At 39.8% G+C, this 26,845-nt stretch overlaps 2 protein-coding genes across 2 annotated transcripts in view; one reads left to right on the top strand and one right to left on the bottom strand.

The window, feature by feature from the left end:
- The window catches only part of LOC6561299 (pneumococcal serine-rich repeat protein), a gene marked incomplete at its 3' end in the record, with an annotated part of 170,306 nt that overhangs the window by 141,765 nt on the left and 1,696 nt on the right, over positions 1-26,845 (top strand). The gene's annotated exons all lie outside the window — the stretch shown is intronic.
- On the bottom strand, positions 10,502-11,499 carry LOC116805897. The gene is made up of 3 exons (XM_032741051.2): positions 11,187-11,499; positions 10,944-11,132; positions 10,502-10,878 (listed from the first exon to the last, which is right to left on the bottom strand). Exons 1-3 carry the CDS (start codon positions 11,236-11,238, stop codon positions 10,658-10,660), a joined length of 462 nt encoding a protein of 153 aa, XP_032596942.1. The 5' UTR covers positions 11,239-11,499; the 3' UTR covers positions 10,502-10,657.

The following is a 26,845-nucleotide window of genomic DNA, read 5'->3' as shown; positions in this document are numbered from 1 at the left end:
TCTATTTGATTTAAATGCTTATATTAGTTGCTAATATTGATTATTTTACTTTAAAAATGTAGATTGGCTTAAGGAAATGCTGGAAAGAAACACATTTTGAAGACAAGCTCAGAAAACCTTAAAGTTTGACAGCTAATAAATTAAAAAGCCATCTTCGCTTCAAGGTCAGCATTCAAAATAGTCTTTCCTTTGGACAAATGGTAATAATGGGAATGCATGACACGTGGAACACAAGGAAGTGCGGCAACAGCGCACTCGATTGCATTCTGGAATGAAACACAAACTCCAAACTTAACTTAAAGCTTGTCAACTAATAATTTGAAAAGTCTTCTGCGTTTCATGTTACACGTTATGAACACCCATGCAAAAAACAGTTGTTCATTGGGGAAAATGGGATGTATGGGAACAGATGGAAGTGCGGCAACAGCGCAACACACTCAAATGCATTCGTTGTGGGGGGGAACGTTTGAGAAATGAACATAAAAATGAACGCAAGGCAGTAAATTAAGTGCCCGCTGGGAATTCATTCGTTTGCTTCGAGCATAGGCAAAGTGCGTGGCCCTCTACACACACACACACACACACACTCACTGTCTGACTGTCTATCTGTCTCTGTGTGTGTGTGTGTGTGTGTTTTGGTTGCATACAAATACCCAAACTAAAAACCGCTCGCTGCTGATGCTTCTTGCCACGTTTTAATGGGTTCGCCTGGGCTTCAATTTTATGTGTGTGTGTTGTGTGTGTGTGTAGATACACAGGGCCCTCTGGCTTATTGCTTACCCTTTCATTATGGGCTCAGGCGCTCGCCATTGTTATGCCACACGGGTAGGGGGGGTGGAGTAGGATGGAAGGGTAGCGGAGGGTTAGGCACAATTTTCAAGTTCTTGCGCGCTTCGCACAAATTCATTTCACTGTGCGGCTTGCTTCGCTTCTTTTTCTTTTTTTTTTATACGTCTGCCTCAGAAAACACTTTTTGAATTGCTGTTGTTGTTGTTGTTGTTGTAGTTGCATTGTTATGTTAATTTTGATTATACGCGTTGTTGTTGTTGTTGCAGCTCATTGTGGCACGAGCTTCGCCTTCGCGCTCATATCTACAGCTCACTAATTTGTGCGCGTGCCGTCGCAACAGCCGCCGCAGCAATTCTGCCCCCTTTCGCTTCGAAAACCCATCTACCCCTGCTGAAAATCACATTTAAATAGTGCGGAATATGTTTTGTTTTGTTGGCTAGTCCGTTAAATCCCAAGTCCAACCACCCTCTTCGAAGATGTGCCTCAAAATTGGTTGTTGTTGCTCCAACTCATCATCACCATCATCAGCAGCAGCTTGCTCATCATGAGCAGCAGCATCATCGTCATCGCCATCGTCATGTTGTCGTCATGTCCACGTGCCGGGCATCAGTTTCAAGTTCGCCGCCCTCACCACACACATCCCCTCCCCCCTCAACACGTCAATCCCTCTAACCCCGCCCATGCCACAAGCACATGCATAGAGCAAAAAGGGGTACTCGCAACTCTGTGAAATTAAAAGTGTTGCGCTTAAGTGTTTTGTTGTGTTATTGCCAGTTGCCAGTTGCCAGTTGCCCGATTGTTGTCAGCTTGTTGTTAGTTTGTAGTTGTTGTAATTGTTGTTGTTGCTGTTGTTGCTGTTGTTTTGATTGTTGTTGTTGTTGTTGTAGCCGCAAGCTTTAACTAATGTATAAGACAAAAAGGTGAGCGTAACTTGTCCCTGGCCATTGTCCTTGTCCGGGTCTCCAATGGGTGTGGCTGTCATTACAGCAGTCAATCAGTTTCGGTTTCAGTCTCTCCCTCTCCCCCTATCTCTCTTTCTCCCTCTTTACCTCTATCTCTATCACTCTTTGGGCCTTCAACTTCCACTAAATGAGTGGCAGCATTTTGTGTGGTTTTGGTGTCGAATTCTGTCTGTTGTTTTACATAAATGTTTTGGGATTCAATTGGAAATATCTCGGTAATGGGATATCTTTTAATTATATGGTATATTTTGTATCCCAGCAAAATACCTGTTATAACAATTCGCATCAACTTTTGGGGGTTGGCAACTGTTTATGGGTTAAATTTGTAGTTAAAAATGATACTAGGTTTAAATGCGAACTGCAATTTGTGGCTTGAGGAGCTTAGAAATCGATAAATAGAATTAGATAAAACACTCAATAATTTTGAGCTATAGCTTTAAAGGCTTAACTCAACTCAGTTGATCAAGGACCAAAATTTAGTTAGCCTGTTTTGATTACCCTTCATCTTTTGACAGTTAATCAAATAATTTGATATCCAATCAGGAGCAGAACACCCTCAAGAGGTAACTGTAACCTCTCTAACCCAATAAACTTAAGCCTGACGGTGCCTGTGTGTGTGTCACAACACCTATTTTACTGTACAGTATGCACTGCACTGTGTGTATGACCTGCAAATCGCCCTCAGTATTGCAAATTAATGAATATGTATTATGGCCATCAAAGGTGTTAATGGACACGACACGCCACACAATTTCGGACGCAGTCAGGACACCAGGGGGTTGTGGTGTGGTGTGGTGTGTCGAGAGAGGTTGCATGCAACTACCTACCAACAAGGGCCGGGGAGTGTTGTGTGTGTCGCAATAACAAAAGCATTGCAGCCGCAAATTGCATTAGTAATGCAAACAAGTGGGCAGCACCGCAAGCAGCAGCGGCGGCAGCAGCAGCAGCAGCGCCTATGTGTGTGGCAGCAACCAAAGAGTGCTTGCCCCGTGTGCTACACGCCCCACCCCTCCACCCAACTCTAACGGAAATGTGCGAGCAGCGAACCAGGGGCTAATTGAATATACAAAATGCCTAACCGAAAAGCTGACGAGACGCTCACTCTACACACACAGACCAATACACACCAATACATACACATCAACACACACACTCACCAATATACACACGTGTGCTGAGCTGGTTATCCTGGCTATCCAGGCTATCCTGTGGACCACGTGTTAACCCTTCAAAAGTTGTTATTGTTGTAAACTGATTGACCGCCACGCTGTAGCTGACAAAAAGTAGGCGTTTGCCACGCCTACCCTGCTTTTCCCGTCTAACGCCGCTTGCCGCTTGCCCCTGCCACTCCCTCCAGCCCAGAACGCAGGGTGTTCAATAGCTTTAGCTACGGCTTAAGCATCATTGAGTCTGTGTGCGACGAGGGTTCCTCCACAACGTACAACACAACGTACAACACAACGCAACACAACTCGACGGCAGTTTGAGTTTTTCATGCTTGGGGGTTGTACTTTTTCGCGCAGTGTACTTTGACATCGTGGGAGTTTAACAGTTGTTGCCCCTGACACAACCAAACCATATCAAACCAAACCAACCCCTTCCACTTCAGTGTGCAGTGCATTTGCACTTCCGTTTTATGCGCGATATGCGCTTGCTAATACCCCTTAGCGGGAGGGCAATGGGGTATATTGCATGTGAGAAAGTGTTTTTTAATTAAATTACAAAGGAACACTGATTGATAACTCATCTAAATATTATACTATCTAAATAGTATCGTAAGTCTAGCATTTTATACATTCTTCCTACCTTCAGAGATGTGATCTCTTAAGATCTCTTTTTTTAACGAATTGAGTATTTACAACCATATCTCTGATTATTTAATTAGGTTTGATTTCGTATTAATACTTTCCCATTATTACAGGGTATCATATTTGAGTGTTGTGAATTTTTTGTGGGCAGCTCAACCCTGTGAGTTTTTGTGGTGTGTTTTTACAAGGTTTTTGTGCACCTTAATCTCATCCAATATATTTATATAGTTGTCTGTCTGACCTGACCTCTCCTCTCTCTCTCTCTCTCTCTCTCTCTCTCTCTCTCTCTCTGTCTCTGTCTCTCTCACGCTGCTGTGTGTGTTCGGCCAATTGCAATTGTGTTTTTTGCTTGCAGCCCTGAGGGCTGGCAACTGGCTGCCGTTGACTTGTTGGCCTGCCCTTTTGCCATTTAGCATTTGCCTTTTGGATATGCGTGCATTTCCTTTACAAAACATATATAGTTATATATATATTTGTATATCTATCTGTATCTACCACCAAAAACCCTTATACCCCTTACACCTCTCCCCCCTCTCTTGCTACCTTTGTGAGCCTATCGCTTTAATTGGAATTGTTTTACTCACATTTTGTGCCCACATTTCGTTGTCGCTTTTGTTAATGTTGTTTCTGCTGCTGCTGCTGTTGCCTGATATCTGTTGTTGTTATCAGTGTTTCTTGTTTGTTTTTTGGTTTTTCTTCTTTCTTTTTTTTTTTTTTTGTTGGCTGCAATTTTCAGTGCGGTTCGGTTAATCGCCTGGTCTTGCGTGGGATTAGTTTCGGGTGGGTGGAGTCTGACTCAGACTCGGCATATTCAGAGTCTGGCTTATTGTTCCTGTTCCTGTTCCTGATTGCAACGCACAGATGTCTGGCTAGAAAGTTGCGGACGCAATGTGAAATGGTCAGAAGCTAAAGTTGGCACAACAATAACACAATTTGCATTTGTAAAATGATCCAATTCTTTGTGGCATATTCTAAAAATAATATTTTTTTACAATAAAAGCATATTTGGGCAGCTTCTTGCGACTTCTTGATGATGTAATATGAATTTAATATATTTTGTGTAATGGAAAAGATTAGTTAGCTTAAGTCCATTCATAATGTATATATTTTAATAACTCAATAGCTAAACTTAAATCTTATATTTCTTTCCATTGCAGGTATGGTTTATAAATTGGAACTTGACTCCTTAAGAAGCCAACGATTGATTTTAAAGTGATTTAAGTGCAAGTTTGAGAGAGATCAAGTTGTCAGTCTTTGAAAGACCTAGCCAAAATACTCAAATTTGGCTACCCTTCTCCATTGACATATACATCCGGAGATATCAGCATTAAGAAAGTCTTTTTGTTCTTTTGGGCTGGATACGCAGCAAATATCAAAAAATACAAAGACGAAGAACCGAAATCGAAGTCAAATCGTTAGAGAAATATTGGAGGAAAGCAACAACAGCAACAACAATAATATCCGGTTTATTTCTGGAAATGCCGCCCCCTTTTTCAAATACCACTCGTCGTATATATTATGACAGGCATCAGGCGATGAGAAATGTGAACCAAAAGGCAAAGTATTTTTTTTCTTCTTACCCAATACGCCCCGGGCCCACATGTTTTTGAACTGAGTGGTGATCGGGGCAGGGGAACGGGTAACGGGTAGCCGGGGAGTAGGGCTACATTTTTCGATTTCTTTACTTTCATTGAAGTTTTCATTTTCGTTATATATATAAATATTTTTATTTTTTGGGTCCTGTCAATGAAATGCTTATTGGCCCCGATTACTACTGCTGCTGCTGCTGCTGGCCTCAACCAGCTGATTTACTGCCATATTTCAATAAAGCCACACACTCTCACACACACACACTGACACACACACACAGCCCAGCATTTATTTGGTGCTACATACTCTTTTACTTCTACTTCAGTCCATGGGCGTCGACGATTGCAAGTCACGCACTTCCGGGCGGCGACACGCCCCCTAATTGCAGCAGCTACCGAACAGCGAACGAGTGGCGGGTGGGGGCTCTGAGCAGAAAGAGGGAGAGAAAACTCTGTGAAAGTCATCGCAGCGCTAAATTAGCACTTGTCATTGTTCGGGGCACTCGGCTCTCAGTCAGTATTGGCACAGCGTGAGGAATTTTCCATTTTCCATTTTCTATTGAACAGCTGACAGCAAAACTCGACTGTGGCTGAGTTGCTGCCAGTCCTGGCCAGAGAATACCCAGGATAAGCCAACGCCAGAAGGGCAGATGGGCACAAGGGAGAGGGGAAGAACAGGCAGGGAAACTCGTAACAATTAGCACTCAAGATTGATGGCTGAGAAAGGGAGAGCAGAACAACAACTCCGCAAAGGGAGAGGGTGCAAATGTGCGAAAGAGGCAAGAGGAGAGGGAAAGAGAGAGAGAAGAGAAGGCTGTCAGAGGGTAAAACTGATATGTGTGGTCTGATTTTGTATGTGTATATGTGTGTGTGTGTGTGTGACTATATAAATACTTATATGTATGCGTTGAGGATGTAAGCCACAGAAGAAGGCGTGGCAACTGCATTAGATTGAGCCATGATGAATTGGAAAATTGAGATAAATTTATATAAATAGATAAATATTTAAGTGATTGCAAATATTACAGATATTTGCACATTACAACAAAAGTCTGTCGATCGTGTCCAATTGGGATAAAGTAAGTAAAAAATAAGACAAATTCTCAAGGCTGACCAATAACATTTGGTCAACAGTACATATATCATATATACTCGTAGTGATAATAGTTGTTTTAAAAGCTAAAGTAGGATCTGAAACTTTTGGCATTGCTTGGGGTAACTTATGTTTTCTAATTTTAAATAGTTCAACTCATAATAACTTAGTTAGTTCTTCTTCAATAGAGCATCGAAAATTCACTTTGAAATTGATTAATTGATTACAAAATTTACAGTTCAATTGTATAAAATGAATTGGAATGAAGTAAAAATCATATTTGGAGTTGAGAAAATATAAGACTGTTTACAGCTACCAAATGAATAGCAACAATAAGTCATGACACCAATGTTGCTGCTGTGATGTGTAGTTGTATAAAAGTTATATGACTATGAAACATGTATAGAATCTTACATCAAATTCTTGTCTTGTCTTGCCTAGTAAAGACTTTGATGTGAGTGATATAAAACTGACTGGGAAAAACTGAAAAAGGCAAAAGAAAAACTAATAAAATGTTTGTGTGGACTTGTTAAAGTTGCCAGTTAGCAGTTACCAGTTACCAGTTACCTTTTGAACCCCGTGGGTCAGCGAGTCTAACTGACTAACTGACACATCAGTCAGCTGCTTAGATCTATCAGCTGCTCTCAAAGACTTAATGATCCTTGTCGGCAAATCACACTAAAAATTTGATGCCATAAAGTAACCCACACACACACACACACACACACACACACACACACACACAGAGACAGAGAACAGGCAGACATCGGCAGACAAGTGCCGTATGCTGCTCCATTAGCAGCACACAATTTGTACCTACCGAAAATCCATCAAAATGCCGAGGCCCACAAATAAAAACCAATTCCAATGAAATTGAAAAACAAGCCAAGCCAGGCCAAGCCAGCAAAGCAAAAGCAAAAGCAAAACCAGGCAAGGCAAGGCAACAACGGGCCAACAACGGACCAAACAAATAGCTCAGCTCGCTGACTGTGAACTGTGTGCTGAAGTCTGAAGTCCACAGCACGAAATCTCCGAGAAGACCACCTCCCCTGCTTCCTCCTCCCTCCCCCGCCCTTTCTCTTTTTATGGTGCAACAAATCTCAAAGCTGAACAGAACAAACAAAAAAAAGTAAGAATGCTGCAGTAGAGTCAATGCTCGACTACGACATACCCTCTAGCCAGCTTATAAATATATATTATAGTTGTCAGTAGAGCAGAACTGAAGTTTTGGACCATAAATAGGTTTTTTATGAAATTTGTGCAGTTGATCAATAATATGATCAATAATAATAATATTAAAATAGTATTAAATCAATTGGTAAACTCTGTCGCAGGCAGTTATCGATTAAAATACAGCCAACGAGGGGTACCCAGGAATTTATATTCCAAATTTAAAGTCTCTCGCTTGTATAGTCTCTGAGTCAGCGGTTGATTCTGATTAAGAATAGATATATTTACTTTGTAGGGGAATGGAAATGCTTCCTTCTGCCTGTTACATACACTTGCACAGAACCAGTATACCCTTTTCGATAGCATAAAACGAAGAAGGAAAAAGCAAAAAAAGAAAAGAAGAAGAAGAAATGACGACCAACGCAAAGAGTGAAAAACTGAGCAAACAATGCGGCCAAGGCGGCAGCCGAAGCCAGCCGAAGTCGAACAAGAACCCGAACCCGAACCCGAACCCGAAATGAATACCCCTCTCTCCTCCGCGACCTCTGTCTTGCTCTCTCTCTACACTCCCTAACGACGACGACAAGTTGAGAAGGAGGCGGGCCGTGTAAGAGTTAGTTGGAGTGGGAGGGGAGTGAGGGGGATGAGGGGGTATCTGACTGAGGTAACTGAGAACTTAAGCCACGGCCACCACAATGACGAGTGCCCAAAGAGACCTAAGACGATGACGTTGAAATTGTGGCTATTGCCTGTATATCAGTGTGTCTGCATGTGTGTGTGTGTATGTGATACCATATTATTAAGTGTAGCCAGAAGCAATTAAGTGTAGATAAGCAAACAATAATGTTCCTAGTCACGTACCAAAGCAGTCTTGGGACATTCTCTCACTTACTACCCCTGCCACTACCCGTACCCCTACCCCTACCATCCCCCGTCGCCCCTCCCACTCCGCATGCCTAGCAGAGAGTCCTTCAAGTTGACAGGACTAGTTGCTGCTTCGCTTTGCTTGGCTTGGCTTGGCTTGATTACTCGCCAGTGTTTGCTGCTGCTGCTGCTGAACTTTCGTTCGCTTGATGTTCAATCACTCAAGTGTATTGACCAGCAACGATTTCAAACTCCTAATTTCCACCATGCCCCCTAAACATCAACCCCAAATCAAACTCCAACTGCAGCACTTCTGCTGCTGTTTACTCAGTTGTCGCTGGTTGTCTGTCTTTGATACATTTAATTTCATTAGATGATGCACCCCCCAACAACAGCAAGAATGAGGACAACAACCAATGTGTAGTGCCATTTAGTCCTGTGTTCCACATTGCAAAGAGGGTTGCCCCTTGCGGGAATGAGGAGTTGGGTGTGTGTGTGTGTATGTGTGTATTAATACTGGAACAAGTTGCATGGCTTCATCACGGTGGTAAGAGTTGTTTACCTGCAAAACTGAACAATCAATAAGAAGAGCTGTTAAAACATTAAACGCCTCCGTTCGATGACAAAGGCAAGCTTAAAGTTCAACTTGAGTTAAAATAACGAAAACTTCATCGCCCCAAATCAGGCCAAAAGGGGCGGCATAAGGACTAACCTAATAGTTGAAGTTAATTGCCAGCTTTTAAGGCATAAATATTGTAAATGTGCTGTAAATGTGCCAAACGGCCAAGCTAACAAAAGTAATTGCCAGTGGCAGTTTCGAATAAATATCTATAATTAATAAATACATTTGGTCTATCATTAAACATTAAATATTTAGCCTCGAACGCCCAACAATTATTCAACAAGTTACTCAATTTGAACATTTAATCACCGATTTTACACATTAGCTGACAACAGGTTAAATATGCAAAAAATACAGATAAGGGTTTAGAATTTAATCATTATAATGTCAGCAAGAGCCAGTCGACACAAAAGAATACATATAGAATACAAATGCAATTAAAAATTACATTTAAATTAAATAATAAGAAATATTTATGATATTTCTGGGTGTATTTTAATGCAAAATGGTGCAACATTTGTTGCATGGATTAGCGAAACCCCAGAGAAAAGTCAATCAGACCAAAAACAAAAAAATAGTTAAAAAAAAAACATAATTTTAAACAGTCAGCAGAGCTAACAGAAAGCAGAAACGAACTTTAACAGGGACATGCAAACAGCTGACTTTGATTTTGCTTGTTACTCCTGCTAATTGTCAAATAGGAAAAGTTGAGCACACTCAAGTCAAAACACACCGACACCTTTCACACACACTCACTCATTCAAATAGGGTTGCTTACATTTCATTATATTTTCACGTACCATTTCATGCCATTAATCACGTACCAATTTTGTTTTGTTTTTTTGTTGTTTTTTTCGTGGTGAATACAAAGTAGAAACTCCAAATGCAATCTGGAACGATGGGCAACGTGTACTATAAATAGCATCTGCGTTCCCGTTCCGTTTCGTTCCTTTTCGTCTCGAGCCGTTTCTCTTGCCATCAGCGTTTTTAACATCACGATCCGATAAACAAACATGTGTTCCCTCCGACATTGTCGTCGTCATCGTCGTCGTCGTTGTCGTCGTCTTCCTCTTCGTATTCCACACGACTCATAAACTCGTAAACAATGCAAAGCGTCGCGACATTTCAAACGACAATAGAGCTGAAAACTGAGAACTGACCACGGACAACAATAACAGAGCATAAACAAATAACTGAAAACACACACACACACTCACACACAAATCATAATAAACAAGCAAGCGAAATGAAATGTAGTTCACACACACACGCACACATACATACACACAGCTACGCCTACGACACTTTTTTTTTACTTTTGCTTTTGCTTTTGGTTTTGCATTTTATTTGCCTTTTGCGTTCCACTTTAAATACACGCAGACACACAGATCACACACACACGCACAGAAAAAGGCACGTCGTTTAGCTATTTCCGTTTATTGTTTCATTTCGGTTTCATTGGCAAAACTCTTCAAGCAGTTGCTTTAATTCGTTCCAATTCCCACAGCGTTTCACGCTAATAAAAAAGAATTAACCACAAACTCTATTTTTTTTGCCAAGTTGCCGTCAATAACCTCAAATGGCCGTGAACTAAAAGTCGAGAAACACATAAAACAAAAACTTTATTTAAATATGTGACTCACACTGTGTTTGAGACACACAAATAGTTTACATGTATTTCAGTAAACAGTAAAGTTAACAGTTACATTCTGTACATCTGTAAAGAATACACTGAGAAATACATTCATCTAACAACTCAACTAAATGCAGTTAAAAACAGTTAGCAATACTGTCAGGCTGATCAGATAATTCCAATGCCAGGGTTGCACTGCAACTGTTGCCTTGTTATCGCCACATTTGCATTTGTCTCTGCAGTGATCGCAGTGGCTTTGTGGCGATAACTGCCTGAGGAGACGCGGATGCACCGCAATTTGGCAACCAATCACTTTCGACCAGAAACAACACCAGCTTGGCACATACTCTACGAAAGAGAACTCAATATTAAATATTGATAGATATATATTTATATGATATATCGATATGTACCCAGATGGTAGGGATAGGGCACACAGTGTGCATACATGTTGCCGGGATCTCGAGTGCTCGTCGCATATTCAGAGTACGTCAGTACCTCGCTGGTTAGTTCGGCGCCCCGCATACAATAAAATCCCGTTTCTTTTGGCCTGCAATCAGTTTTCCAGGTCTGCGCACAATCCACACACTGACCATGAAGACCTAACATCGAAAGTCAGCCAGTTCTTTAGTAGACTCGTCAACGGTCTCACTTACCGGGTATGAACAAAACAATCGTTGCCAGAATTATACCAGAAAAATATATCATCTTTTACAACAAATTTTAGAACACAAAAAAAAGGTTTGAAATTTTGTTGACACATTTAGAAATGGCAGATATATATTTGAGAGAGCGATATCTGTTAGAGATGCTTAATGCCCGGTATGATCGTGACTGGGGCTGCAACATTGTGGCAGTATCGCAATCACATATCCCAAAGCACTTGGCACAATAATTGCCGGGATTTTCCGTGTATACCCTCGGACTTAGGGCAAGTGTGCAACCAATTTGCTGCGAATAGACGCAGCAGTATTCTTCAACTTCAAACTTACTTGGCAGAAATGGTGAAATAATTAAAAAATATAAAATATATAAATAAAACATTTTCTCCATTTAATTTGTGGGTTTGACTAGAGTCAAATAGCATGCTAGGCTTGTTATATGTATGATTGTTCGTATCTGTAGAATAAAATATCTGCAAATAAAACCGTATCCTTATTCTCTCTATCTCTCTCTCTGTGTGTGAAAGATTCCGATACAATCATCATTAACGGCAGCCAAATGACGTTTGCATATTTCACAGCGGGCTTTAAAAGTGTTTTTCTTTTTCCATTTTTATTTTTATTTTTTATTTATTTTATTTCATTTTGTCTTGTTCGTCTGTGCCTTAAATGAATTCTTGGCCTGGCGAAATTCTGTTGAATTTCTGTTAATGCTCATTATGCATAGTGGAACGAACTGAAAGTTCCCAGAATGTTCCCAGAAATAAACTGACCAACTGAACAGAACTGAGCTGAACTGAACTAAACTGAGCTGGCCAACAGACGCTGTGCAGCTGAGTGTTGAGTGTTTTTTGGGATCACCGTGTCTGGGGCATTGTGGCAAGAGGCACTAATAACAGGGGGAATTAAATGCATTCGACTTCCATTCAGCATCCAATTTGTGGCCAGCGGAGCTTAAGCTGGTTTCGATCCGCCTTAAGAATTAAGCAAACTGATTGTTTATTTTGGTGTAGAGCAGGTTTGAAAATTACTAAAAGAAACTAGCTTAGTTGTCGCATCGACACTAATTGACGATGTGGCAATGGTTTTATTTATACTCGATACACGATACTCAAGTGAATACTAGCAGAAAGACTAACTCCATAGATGAACATATGAATATATGATGTTTTTAGACATATTCCAATGATGGGCAGGTTTTGTACATACGTAGAGTATATCCATAATGGTGGATGATGGGGAGAAGGTCGTGCACATCCATAGCTTTGTAGCATATGTATATCATCAGACTGTTATAGCATAATCAGCAGCGTGATCATAGATGGAACAAATGGAGAAGGGTTGAACACGCTGAAATAGAATGTGTGCAACCGAAACTAAACTAGATAATGAGAAGGTTAAGTTACATACTCAACTGAAAACTAGTAGAAATACAAGAGAATATTTTATTCACTCTACTAACTAGCCTCTTGCCAATTAAAGTACTTTTCTAACTCAAATGTAGCAAGAATCTAAAAATCATCCTTTGCAAAATCGGTTCAGTTTGTGAACAAAATGTGAAAAGATTTTTAAGTATCTACTCCACCCGATATTTAGCAATACTTTCCACTTTAGATACATTACTACTATAGCTAATAGTGTCCGCTGAGCAGCTCACCTGTCTGACACCTGACCAAATGCCACACACACAAATTGGCCTTTCGCTTTGGAGCCTTTCCTTACACATTTGGAGCTCACTTGTCGACACTCGCACTTCTCCCCCTCCCACTGCAGTTGATGCTGAAAACTTTGTCGTCGTCGTCGTCGTCGTCGTCGTCGTCGTCGACATTGGCGGCTGGCTTGCATTGTTATTCAAATGCTGCCATTAATACTTCACTGGCAATTGCAAATGCGCCGCCAACGACAGCACTGAGACTGAAAATCCACAGCTGAAGATGTGTGTCTGTGTGTGTTAGTGTGTGTGTGAGTGCTCCTATGATTTTCATGGGTGCCACACGTCATTTGCGTTAGTGTGTGTGTGTGTGTGTGTTGGGTGCTGGGTGCTGGATGCAGGGTGCCTGTGGCTTCGGTCTCCGGCTTCAGGCTCGTCGCTTTTCATTTGATTTCCAGCTTCTATTCATATGTAAATGCTTTGCACTGAGAGACTACTTTACACACACACACACCATGCCTCCCCCTCCAGCCTCACAGTAGCAGTGTCTGCTCTGGGCACCCTCCCCTGTCTCGCTCTCCCCTCGTATTGGTTCTATTTGTGCGGCAGGGCAAAAGGTTCGCCTTTTGAAATTTAATATTCGAAAATGAAATTTCAAGTGTTTTGAATTTATTAACTTGCCATTCACAACCTTACCAACCAGCCCAACCAACAATTGTTGGCCCCGGGCGCTAAACGCAGTCGAAATTTCCTTCATTTTCTTTTTTTTCTATTTTCTATTTTTCTGGTCAAAGAAGCCAAACATTGTCCAAACAAACAATTGGCCACATCTTTCGCAAGTACTTTTAGGGCCAGCCCCCTTTTTACTGGTCCTTTCCTGGTATCGCCTATTATCCCCCTCCATCCACCCATATCCATCCATCCACTCGTCCACTCGTCCACCCATCCCCCATCCTGTCCGTCATAGTTCCGGCTGTGTTCCCGTTGCTGTGCATTAACGGAACATTGTAACAATAAACTCGCCACACATGCCTTGCCCGGCCTCTGACTGCCTGCCTATCCACAAAACATTCTTCTACTTCTGTTGATTGTATCACAGTAAAACGAGCAAAATTATTATAGTTCTGATGATGAGGGGGTTGGGATTGATCAGAAAGAAAAAATAAAGTTAGCATTCGCTAGCCGAGATAACTCGACTGGCAGATATCCTGTTAAATATATAGCAAAATCTGATTTTCTCATCGAAGCTTAATGATTTATCTCTTACACTTGATCCATTTCATGTCAGGGCTTATGATATATATGAATTGGAAGCCTGTATCTACACAATTGTGTCTTTTATGGCTATCGGAAATCGATTTTTATCGATATTCGCGGAATGATTGCGCTGCTTGTAATTGAAATTCTGCAGCTGTTATAGTCTCTGTCTTTGGATAAGGACATACGGACAGACAGACTAAATTGATTTGGCTATTAATCCTGATCATGAATATATATACTTTATGGCGTCGGAATTGCTTTCTTTCAACTTTATTACATCGATTTTCAGATATAACAGCTTAAGGGAGTTTGGAATATATTCAATAAGCTTAACGATTGTATAAACAAATCATGATTAATCATTATACCCATTTTTTGTCCTTATTCAATGAGTATAAAAATGAAATCAAAATCATTTGTTCGACTATGCGATAGCTGCACTGAAATGTGGGGTTTCAACAATGACAACAACAACAACAACAACAATAGTTGACACTAGGCAACACCAATAATAGCAACTACAACAACTACAACAACAATAACATCCCTCAAATAGAAAAAAAAGAAGAAAATGTATTGAATTTCAGTGCATGTCTCTTTGCTATACCATTTCCCAAAACGAGCATTGTAAGTATCCCTCGAATATATATGTTCTCTTTAACAACTATTCTTTATTTTTATATTTCTTTTTATTTAGTTTTTTGTCGGTTTCGTTGAAGCATTTAATGAATTTATCAGCTGTTTCCATCTGAGGTTTCTCGTTCTCGCTTTTGGTTCCATTCTCGACTTGAGTTGACTCATTTTCGTAGAACTCACATTTTGGGTCATTGTAAAATCGGTTTCTTGCACTCTTCTTCTTCTGCTTCTACTTCTTGTTCTCAAGTTGGTCTTTATTACCATTTAATGTGCCTCATTCGCTCTAATGTTTAATGGATTTGTGTTATATGGTTCTGTCTCTGTTCCGTATGCACCAAAGTAGGTGGAGGGGTTTCAGCAGGGGGTCTTTTTACGCCCTCAATCATGTCTCCAGACGGTTTTTCAAATCTTTCAATCTGTTGGCTTCAATTGTGAATGTCTTAAATAGCACATCAATTGACAATAAATTCTATAAAAATAGATAAACTCGTTGAAACTCGATGTTTGCTCTGGTCGAGGTTTGTTCTTCTCTTATTATTATTATTTTTCTTGAATAGTCCCCAAATAAACTGAGTGTTGTTCTTTTATTTCCTTTATTTACTTGTTGCTCTCAACTCATTTGATCAGTATCTTTTATGTTATTCTCTCCAATTGCTTAGAATGTTCCTTTGCCTTTTCGAATTGTAATTTAAATTTAATTGATTACTTTATTTCCACTCTTTTTTGTGATTGTATTGTTATTTTCCTTAAACAAATATTGAGTTATCTTTAATGTTAAAATGTTTACAATGTTTCGTTTTTAATTTATTTATTTCTAATTTTATTTCTGCTCTAATTTTGTTGTATATTTTTTTTTAGATTAGCTTCCGTTCCACTTCGTTGTTCCTTCTTGCTTGAAGTGTTCCATTTCTTCTCCAATTAATCACCGCATACCAAAGTTGATCTGTTATTTAGAAGCTTTTCAATTTCATTTGACATTTGCTATAATCCTCCAATCTTTGGGCGCTAAAACTTTAAGACCAAGCAGCAGCAGCAGCCATAAAGCAGTCAAAACATGATGGAATAATTCTCACGTTGCGGCTGCTTCAACACCCCAAAAGGAAACAACAACAACACCAACAACCAGTGGCAATAAAACTTGAGGTAAACACTGTTATTGTGGTTGAACATGAACCGCACAAAACTATGAAAAGCAGACTCCGGGCCACAGTCCGGGGATAAACCAATCCATACTCTGATACCACCTGTCTGTGCTGCTGCTGTGGATTAAAGACAAGTTGCAACAAACGCCTTGGGGGCAGGACTAGAAAGCAGCACACACGTTGCACTTGCACTTACAGTTGCTATGAACAAATGAAAAGTATGTAGAAGCGAGCATGACAACAGCAACAGCAACAACAACAGCAAGTTGCAACAAACCAGACACAAGACAGCACAATAAGACACAAACTGACAGGCAGACGAACGGGCGGACGAGCAGACAGACGGACAGACAGGCAGACAGATAGACAGTCAAAGAGACAGACTAAGTAACACCGACAACAAGACAATTAAATTATGCACGATTTTTGCAGATGCCAAAGCACTTGCTGGGGATGCTTGTCGAGGCTCTCCTTTAACCTCTGCCCTCTATCATCCCCTTCCCTCCCCTCTCCTCTCCTCTTCCCTCTCTTCTGCTCACTGTTTAGGCCAGCAATTTTCATAGTATTTTAGATTTTCTGCTTTAAATTGATTTTAAATAAATTAAAAGTTAAATATTGACTATGCTCGAAGCAGGTGCTAAATGCCCCCCTCTCTCTCTCTCCCTCTCTCTCTTTCTCCCTGTCTCTCTCCTGAGAGCATTTGTCGAAGCTGACAAAGATGCCAAATGAATTTCAATAAATTTAACAAATACTGATAAATTCGGTCGAGTGGGAAATAAATGCTTGATTTTCCTCTAAAGCTTTCCAACCAGTTCAAATATTTTATGATTTTATGAGCTCAAATTGGAATTGAAATTTAATATGTTGCCCATTAAAGTCGAGAATAGAAAAATGAATTTCATTTAAATTTATGATCATAGTTTAATTGTTAAACTAAGCCTTACTTTGCCTGCTTACATTCCTGCTTTCAAGTTGTAAGCATGTATTTTCTTTCCCTCTCTCAGCAACTCTTTAGCTCTTTTTGTGTTTTTGTGTTTTTTTCTTGCTCACACTTGAGATCGCTCCATTAACATTTTTGTTACCCCCTGCCCCATGCCACCCTCCTCCCCCTCCCTTGGTAAGAATCAGTTGAGTGTTTGTAAGCGCTTCAAGGTATCCAATTTGTAAGGCCCTCCAGTCACAGTTTCAACTTCAATCTCTTCCTCCGCCCTAGCAATGATAAATCATCTTTTGTGTTTTATTTCTTTGAGATTTTTTTTTGTGTTTTTTTTTATTATTTTGTTCCCCATCTTGGACGCCCCTTCAGAGCGGGCCGCCAGCTGCCGTTGCTGTCTGTCTGCTGTCTGTCTCTGTTTCTGTATTTTTGTTTTTGTTTTTTTACCTTTGGGTTGCATTCGTAAATTTCAGTGTAATTTTATGATTATGGCCGCACGCATTTTGATTGATACTTTAGCACTACTTAAAGGGAGGGGGAGGGAGAGGCGGAGAGGGAAAGATGCACCCCCTAAAAAGGAAAAAACCGGAGACAAGCATTAAAATTCGATTTATGTTAATGATGATTATAAAAATAATAATAATGATGTTGTTGCTTTTGTTTGTTGCTGTTGTTCCAGCGAATTTCAATTTTCAAGCGAAATGCATTTCGACTTTTGGAAATACATCAATCTTAACCGGGAGGAGATGGAATGGAGGGTGGGTGCATGTGAGCGGTGAGGGGGGGAGGCATACAAAACGCTTCCTGTGGCGCACAAATTTTCAACGCCTGCAGCACTCATTATGCGCGTGGGCGTGGTCGACGTGGGTTGAGCGGTGGGGGGGGGAGTGGCATGTCCGGTTGTGAGTTTTGTGGCGTATTTTGTATGCCGTTAGGCACTGCCCAATGTAATTATTCAATACATTTTACGTGCGTCGCATGCCAAAAAACGACGCCGCCCGCCAGCCACGCCCCCTCCCCACAGGCAGCACTTGCCACTTAGGCTTCATTAGAATATGTGCATGTGTGTGTGTGTGTGTGTCGTCTTTCGTCTTTCCCCTCTTTTCGGAGTGTTTCTTCTTACTTTTCATTCGTTGCTGTTGTTGTTGTTTGCCACTTTCGAGCGCACTTTGCAATTTATTAAACATTTTATTGCGCCCCAAGGCGTGCTTGCCGCTGCTCGCAAGTAAAGTAAAATGCTGCACAATGTGGCCAACAGTAAAACCAAGAAAAAGAAAGAAAGAAAAAAGTTTTGCGTCCGCAAGGAGAGTTGGCAACACTTGCTAAAGACTCGGCACAATTAAAGCGAGCCGCGAGCAGCCTAATGTGAGTGAGCGAGAAACGAGATGAGATGAGACGAGAAGGAAGAAGATGAGCAGAGCACAGAGAGACACAGGTGGTCCAAAAACAACTAGGCAGAATGAGCTGGAATGAGTGAAATTTACACAAGCACACACACGCACACACACACACACGCGCAGTTGAATGCGTCGTAACGTAAGAAGTAACGTAAAAGTAAAGAGTTTGTCTCGCAATGTTTACCGTTGTATTTCTAATTTCAGTTGTGTTTAAAGCGATTTCATTCTTTCACTTGACTTATTGTATTGTTTATGCAATTCCCCATAGTGCGGCACTCTCTTAAGCGTTGCAAATGTTCAGCTAAGTTTCAGATTTTTTAGAGAATTTGTAATTTTTAAACTTTTTTCAGAAATGTGTTTAATTATTTATTTTTTAAATATTGTGCTTTTGGGAAATCTAAGTGTATTTGTCCTTCAGTATTATCTTTATTATATTTTATATGTCTCTGTTTCTTATCTGTTCAGTGTATTTATTTATTTTTAAAAATGCTTTCAAATCCATCTCTAGTGTAATATGCATTATAAATTTTTATTATCTCTTATTTTACCTTTTTTGTTGTTTTATTTTGCCATCACAACTCTATATTTTCTTATATCGATCGATATTCGCTGTACATTTACAGTTAGTTTCTTGAATCTTTAAGCCTACAACTAAGACTAGTCCGTTATATGTCAGCCTGCATTGTGTGTAAAGGCGTCATTCTGCCTGAAATACATATGTATGTACACACTTGCTCAACTCACATCACCTGATAACAGCTTAGCTCTGCTGATCCCAACACACACACGCACACATACAGAGACACAGCTGGAACAACGTCAGTTTCACTTGCAGACCGAACCCGAAACGAGGAGAGTATGGAAAAAAAAGATGAATTTAGGTCTTCCGGGCGAGTGGATGCATTGTGAATCCTTCTCGTGCCAGGGGAGAGTCCCCTTAGCACCCCAATTATAACGCGCTAAACAATAAAGAAAATATTAATAAAATTCTGCACACACACACACATAGTAAGCGAAACCTAGCAACATGTGTGTGTGTGAGTGTGTGTGTGTGTGTGTGTGGATGGATGAGTGCTAAGAGCAACCCTCGCTAATGAAGCTGCAGTTTTTCATTGTTGTTGTTGCTGTTGCAGTTGCTTCCAGTGTTTTCACATACGACTTGAAGGGGGAGGAGGGGGGGGGGGGGGAAGGCTGGGGATTATCACCAGTAGCAATGGACATTCATTAAGGAACAGTGGAAAAAAATAACCTGTGATATTTGCACTAATTTGTACCATTCATGGCTAGCTCAAACATTTGAGCAAAGCGAAAGACGGGCAACAACTTTAAGCTTTGTTTTTAGTTGTGGTTTCTCTTGTTGTAGTTGTTGTTGTTGCTGTTGTTGTTCCTCCACGCATTATGGCAATTTCCAATGTAGTATTCCATTAAGCACTCAAAGCGAAGAAGAAGAAAAGACGCCTGTTAACCGCAGGCAAAACACACACACACAGAGACCCGCATGCATGTGTGTGTGTGTGTATGTATGTGTAAATGCGCAGAGCGAAGAGAGTGGGAATACGGGGAGGAGAGCAACGTGCAGTTAGCGGCGCTTTATTTGCTGGGAACAAATACGTACAACAACAACAACAGCAGCAGCAAGCAAATCACAGCTGCAGGCAGGCAGCAGCAGGCAGCAGGCTGCGTGGCGGGCGTCGTCGGCTCTCAACATAAAAAAGAGCCGCCGCCAACTCTTTCTCGCTCGCTCGTTCACTCACTCGCTCACTTGCTGTAACATTTGTTTTGACATTGGCCGACGCCATCGTCCATCTGTCAGTCAGTCAGCCAGTCATTCAGTCGATCTGTCCAGCAATCAGTTCTTTTTTCTTCTTCTCTTCTCTTTTATTTTGTATTTTGTTTGTTGTGCGTTGCACTTTTTTTTGTGCTCAGCTCAGCCTCGGCTGCAAGTGTAAAGTTTGAAATTAGTTTCAAGTTTTCGGTATTTTTTTCGCCCTTCTACTCTTCTCTTCACTTTGTCAACTTTTAGTAAAGTGCTTTAAAAAATCCAAAAAATACAATAGCAATAACAACGAGAGGGTAAACACAGTTGGCATGCACTTGTCACCATTTCCATTTCGTACAAATGTTGAAAACCCGATTTTCTTTCCAATTTGACTCCGAAAGCAATGGAAATAAAACAGTTTTAAGTATTCCACTTAAATGTCGCTTTTATTCGAATATCTGCAAGAAACTGGAAACTGGAATAGCTGGCAATAGGTGAGATTCTCAAAAGTGTTGCCAAACTGGAATAGCTAACCATATTTTAGATGCATAAAATTGTTGCCAACAGAATCAAAACATTTGTTGCGTATATTTTATAAAACTATTTAACTATTAAGATCCCTTGAATGTTGACTAAAATGTACAAATATTATCTTTCGAATTTTTATTTTTATAATTCTCTAGATAATTCTCTTTACTTCTGCTAACTTCTTAATTTCTCACTTCCAAATGTTCTCTAGAAAACTCTTCCTTCTTCTTCACACTTCCCAATAATACACTCCAAAATCTTGTTTGCTTTCGCATAAAATTCCTTAAACATTCTTAAATGCGTATTGATCATGCTTTTGGCTAAGCGTTGCCAACCCAAAAAAAAAGACTTATAAAATGTACGTGTATGTGTAATACGTGTAGGAAGGAAGGCATCGCCAAAAGAATGCCATGATGCGATTACGGTACTTGTGTGTCATCAAACCATAGCAACCAATCAAATGCAAGAATCCTCGCATCTTGCGTTTTTGGCCTGCCCAAAAATAGCTCGAACATTTTTTGTGGGCTTAAGTCGGGAAAAGAGTGAGTTGCAAGTATTTGGCTGACAACGGTTTTCATTTTATTTTCATCGAAGAAAAACTACAAACTGCGAAAAATGCATTCTTATTTATATGCCCAGTTTTCTTTTTCTTTCTCTCTCATTTTATTTGTCAAACTAGAAAAAGAAGCAGGAGAAGCAGAAGAAAAGGCAGGAGGCATCTGCAGACAGCTCAAACTGAGGCAATTGCGATTGATAAGGGTTTTCAAATATTGTATCTCTTTCAATGTTGTTGTTGTTGTTATTGTTGTTGTTGCCACACACGATGGATGGCACACACATCTATATGTGTGTGTGTGTGTGTGTTAGGGTTCACTGAGAAAAATTAGTTATCACGCGATAAAATTAAACCAAAACTATCCGGGTGAGGAAATCTCTTCCAGCTAATATTTTGTACCTGATCTGATTGTAATTGATTGCCTAAGGAATTAAAAAGCATTAATTCCAAAATTAACGTTGACAAAGTAAATAGATTTTCCACAGCCAACAAAAAAAAATGTAAACATTTAAATCTGGTTTGTTGACATTTTACCACATTTAACTTTACATTTGTTGAAAACTCAGAATTGATTTAGATTGTTAACTATGTTATTTAGTCCAAATCAGAAGATGTTTCTGCTACTTTTCAACTATTGTTTTCAGCACTATTTTAATTTACGTTAATCTTAGGCGACCAAAGCACATAAGGATTAATCGTAAGTTTTCCTTTCTTTAAAATGTACCTCATTCTTGCAGTCTTCCTTCTAATCAAAATATTTCCCTGCGATTAATCAACATTTATTAAGCTGTTCTTTCTTGTTGTATGTCGCATGCTGTTAACGTCTTAGTTGCTAATTAAATGAAATTGAATTAAATGTAAATGTAGCAACATTTAATTAAAAACGGTCAACAGTTTTCCTAGTTAGTTGTGCAGTTAATTAGCAAGCGGAATAAAAGGAAAGAGAGACCCAAATCAAACTCTAAACACACACACGCACACACCCAAACAACACACACACACATATTTGTGATATGTTATCCACAAACTACACCTCCTCCCTCCCCTGTAACAATCACAGTGACAGCACTGTTAAATGTGTGGTGAGTGAAAGAAGAGAGAGGGGGGAGGAGTGGGGCTTCTCAGAATCAGTTTATAACGCCTAGAATTATGCCGCACATAAATCAAAATTGACGCGTAAACAAATATGCATATTATACACATACATATATATATATATATATATATATGTAGGGATACACCTTTTATCGTCTAGCAATTTTACTTTCGTTCTTGCCGTTTTCCTGTGTAAAATGTTTGAAATTTATGCATATTGCCGCAGATCAAAGTCAAAAGTGTAGAGAAAGAAAAGGATGAGTGGAGATGGGAGGAGGAAGGCGGCACATTAATATCACGCGGGGAGCTTTATATTTATTGAGAGCTCGAGTTTGTTTTTGGCAGCAAGCAGCAAAAGGATTTTAATTTATGGAGAGCAATAAGCGCTAACGGAACTTGAAGCAATTTACGCAAACGGAATAAAAAGCCTGGCAGAAAAAGAGAAGAAAGAAATATATTTACATACAGAGTGCCTTAAAATGGGAAACACTTATAGGACGCACTGTCAACAGCCACAAATTAAGATTAGCATTGCTGTTAGCTAGCAGGATGCAAGTTTTTACTAAGTGTTTATAATATTTATATGTATATTACTTTTTTTTGACTCAAGTGTCGGCCAATTGACGGGAAAATGTCAAAATAATTAGATAAACTTTGAAGCTAAGCAAAAGTAAAGAAAATAAATGTAAAAAAAAAGCAGCGCAATGTGACAAGCAGCAATAAGAAGCGGAAGAAGAAGAGCACGCGACAGCAGCAGACGCATAACTGTAATGCTGGAAGGGACTGTTTGAGAGCAGCAGCAGCAGCAGCAGCAGTTGGTTGTGGAGGAAGGGGAGGGAGCGGGAGCAGAGGCCTTAGTGTACGTGACCATAACATGAACTGACTCCCCCACCTCCCCCTCCCACACACACACACACAACACATACAACAAATTTGCGGGTTCAAAGTGGAAAGACGACGTCGACATACAAACAGGAAATATTTAACGTGCCTGCAACAACAGCAAGAAGTGAAATATAAATAAAAATAATAATAATAATGGGCAGAAACGTAGGGAACAGAATCAAGAGCGAGAGAGAGAGAGCCGTGAGGGTTGCTGGCCCTCTACTCGCTCAGAGAGTAGAGAAAGAGAGCATCAAGTGAGAGAGTGAGAGTGAGTGGAATGTACAAAAATGCATTTGCACGTGTGCGTGTTTGTGTGTGTGCAGTGGTCGTGTGCCGAAGCCGAAGTGGGAACTACGAGCGACTCGATGGCAAATACAACATTGCTGTAGTCCTCGCCAGACAGACTTGGGGTTCAGTTAGCGCTCTCTCTCTCTCTCTCTGAGACGCTCAGCAGTTGCCGTTAGAATATCCCACGGGCCCTTTTTCTATATATACAGGGAATTTCTCCGATCGCGCAAGAGAGACAGACAAACCCAGAGAGAGAGATAGGAAGAGAGAGCGGTGCAGAGTGAGAGAGGGAGAGCGAGAGTGAACAAACAAAACAGACGATGCGACGGCGCTCTGAGTGAGAACAGCAAAAACAGGGAATTTCTTGCCGCTGCTGCTGCTGCCAACTGCCTGGCTGGCTGGCCTTTTACGAATTCTATAAATCAGTCTTTCATTTTCTCTTTCACATCATTCAGCCATTTTCTCTTTGACGCGACGGACGCGTCTGCAGCTTGCAAACGGACGAACCGAAACGAAACAACTAACGAGAAAGAAACACGGGCAGCGAACGAGCGCTTGGGAATTTGGTGCTTTTTTTGCGGCGGATTAATTAAAACAATGTTGTTCTCCTCGGTATACCGTCGTCGTGTTCTAGCTGCTAGAATTTAAATACTACACACAAATAATGCAAATCTACCCACAAAAAGTGCTTAACAATTACAAAATGCAATAACAAACAAAAAAATGCACTAAGCAAGAAGAAAAAGAAGCAGAAGAAGTCGAAGCAAACAAAACGTGCGTGAGCTGTGATTCTACGTGTGTGTAAGTGTGAGTGCGTTTGCTTGTATGTGTGCGTGTGCGCGTGTGTGCGTGTGTGTATGTGAAACATTTAAGCATTAAGTGTGCTGCGCTTTGGATAACAGTTTTGGAGCTCTGCTGTCTAACATTAAATGTTAGTATACCAACACAAGCATAGTTGAATATATTCATACATAAGTGTATATGTGTGTATATATGTACATGAAAACAAGCATGAAAACGTCTGCAAAGATGCGACCGCCTGCTTGTATGTCTGTATGTGTGTGTGTATGTTAAAAATAAAAGTAATCAAAAGGGGGCAGCGATTACGTCGCCGTTTGTCGTCGCGTGCATTGCTCCCTCTGCTGCTGCCGCTGCTCAGCTGCTGCGCATGAGTTTGTAGTTGTAGTTATGTGTGTGTGTGTGTGTGTAGTGAAGTGTGTATTACATATGCACACATAGATACATATATACATGCATGTGATGTGCTTGCATGTTATTCTCTGCTTGAAACTATTACAGCAGCGCTTACATTTACATCATATGTTAAATAAACTGTTGGCAATGCTCGTCGTTTGTTTTTGTTTGCCCACGCAAATATGCAATGATTTCTTTACTGTTGTTGTCCCCCCTCTCCTCTCTCTTTGTGTCTATCTTTCGCGTTTTTCATTCATACCTTGCAAATGAAGCGTGCTCAATTGTGCGCGCGTGGTGTGGGTGAGAGGTGGGGGTCAGAGTGTGGTGAGTGAAACGGGTCAGGGTGGGAATCTGTGTTGGGTGGTGAAACACACACACACACACATAGACATGTAAATGTAAATACAGCAGACGTCTTACAAGCGGAAGTTGAAGTTTATGTATATGTATATGTATATGTGTCTCTCTGTGTCTGTGTGTGTGTGTATCTAATGGGATTTTTCTAATAACATTTAAATTGTTGGTGTTGTTATTTACTGGCTGCCTGCTAAGAATTTAATGTGAAATAGAATATAAAAATGGAGTGCATAATTTACGGTTCGCAGTCAAATAAATTGCCATTGAATATCGACTATTGCAATTAACAAACTTAAGCTAAATCAAATTACAAAAACAAACTAAAAACAACAGAAAATCCAAAAACTTCTACACATAAATAAAACTGTAAAAACAAAGTGAGAAATGTGGCACAGGTGAAAGATTTGAACAAAGTGTAAAATGCCGTCGCCAAAACACAAAATTACAAAACAATAAAATTGTGAATAGAAGTGTGAATAACGAATGAATAAATAAGGATTCAAAGTTTGCAATGATTGCTACTGATTAATACTTCAAAGAGGCGAATTTTACTAAACAAACTGATTTGGCTAGTTAACATAGCAGAATCTATGAGGCAACTCCAAAGAAATCTTTTTAAATCTCTTTTAAACTGATAAATAGATATTGAATAGAATTGATAATCAAAGTGAACCATGAAAAAATAACCAGATATTTGTAATATGTGAGAAAGTGCAAAAAGAATTTAATTTTTTCTTAACTTGTCTTAAACGAAAATATGAAATTCATTCAATAGGATAAAATGACAAACTCCTGGCCAGAAGTGCCAAACATGATGTGAAAAACAATTTTTAAGAATACAATTTTTGTTAGCTTTGATAACTGAAAAAGTCGCCAGCAAAAATCAAGTGATTATTGAAAAGCTTCTTGAAATGTTAACAAATGTGTCTAACGGATTTTTCAGGATGACTGTTAGGATATTTTGATAACCAAAGAACGCATGAAAATACAACAAAAGAGGTTTGAAATTATTTCTATGCAAACACAGAAAGACTTTAAATATGAACCTAAAACACTTCTTTGAAATAGGAGAGAAAAGTTTTCTTCTTAAGTGGATTGAAATGTGGAATATTTAAGCAATCCTTAAAATGACATGTACAGATTTCAATAGGAATAACTTTATATCGAACCAAAACTAATCAAATTCAGTGTATATTTTTGGATAACTGGTTTTTACCAACTTTGCGGATCATTTTATGAGTGTGATGAATATTAGAATATTGAGCTTTCCAACAGAGATGAATATTTATATGAAACTATGCAGCTGCATTTGATTGTTTTTTGTGTCATTTTGGATGCCACAAACTGTTTAGATCCCTCTTGTTATTCATCTAAAAGTTGAATAAACCCTAATGATTTTTAAATGTATCTCCATGTATATCATAGACTTTTAACCAACATGCAACATTTATGTGTGTTCGCCTGTTTGTTATCAGCAACATTATGGGACGACATAAAATGAAGCCAACCCGTGTGAAGAGGAGAAATCTCATCAAAAAGCTGAGATTCTGTTTCTGCTTTGAAAGCCAAGCCCAAAAAAAGCACTCAGGCAACAGCAGCAGCAACTTAGCAGCAACAGCGACTTAACAATAATCTTTACATTTAACGATGCGCTTAACAGGACTGTTGTTATTGTTGCTGTTGTTAGCAGGTGGAATCCCATCACAAACACAACCCATAAAACAACAAAAAATAGCCCAAAACGAAGGAAATATTCTATGGTCAGACATGAAACATGAAAATAAAATATAAAATACATAAATACAAATGCAAAGCTGCGTCATTAAAAATGCCTTAAAATTGTTACACGACCAAATTCAAAATCAAGTGCAATCAGCGGTGACGACAACAACAACAACAACAGCGACGAATGCATACAAAAAAAGAGAATATTCAAGTAAATAAAAAACCAAACTGAAAAGCGAACGAGCA

Source organism: Drosophila grimshawi, unplaced genomic scaffold (genome assembly GCF_018153295.1).
Source record: "Drosophila grimshawi isolate 15287-2541.00 unplaced genomic scaffold, ASM1815329v1 contig_1367, whole genome shotgun sequence".
NCBI classification, from domain to species: domain Eukaryota; kingdom Metazoa; phylum Arthropoda; class Insecta; order Diptera; family Drosophilidae; genus Drosophila; species Drosophila grimshawi.
This window is presented reverse-complemented; position numbering and strand designations above follow the sequence as displayed.

What these genes read in the sequence shown, in the direction of transcription:
- LOC116805897 (XM_032741051.2), bottom strand. Translation starts at nt 11,238, where the DNA reads ATGATATATTTTTCTGGTATAATTCTGGCAACGATTGTTTTGTTCATA. An exon ending in GATTGTTTTGTTCATACCCG is followed by an intron (nt 11,133 to 11,186) that starts GTAAGTGAGACC and finishes TTTCGATGTTAG; the next exon opens with GTCTTCATGGTCAGTGTGTG. An exon ending in GCCCTATCCCTACCATCTGG is followed by an intron (nt 10,879 to 10,943) that starts GTACATATCGAT and finishes TCTCTTTCGTAG; the next exon opens with AGTATGTGCCAAGCTGGTGT.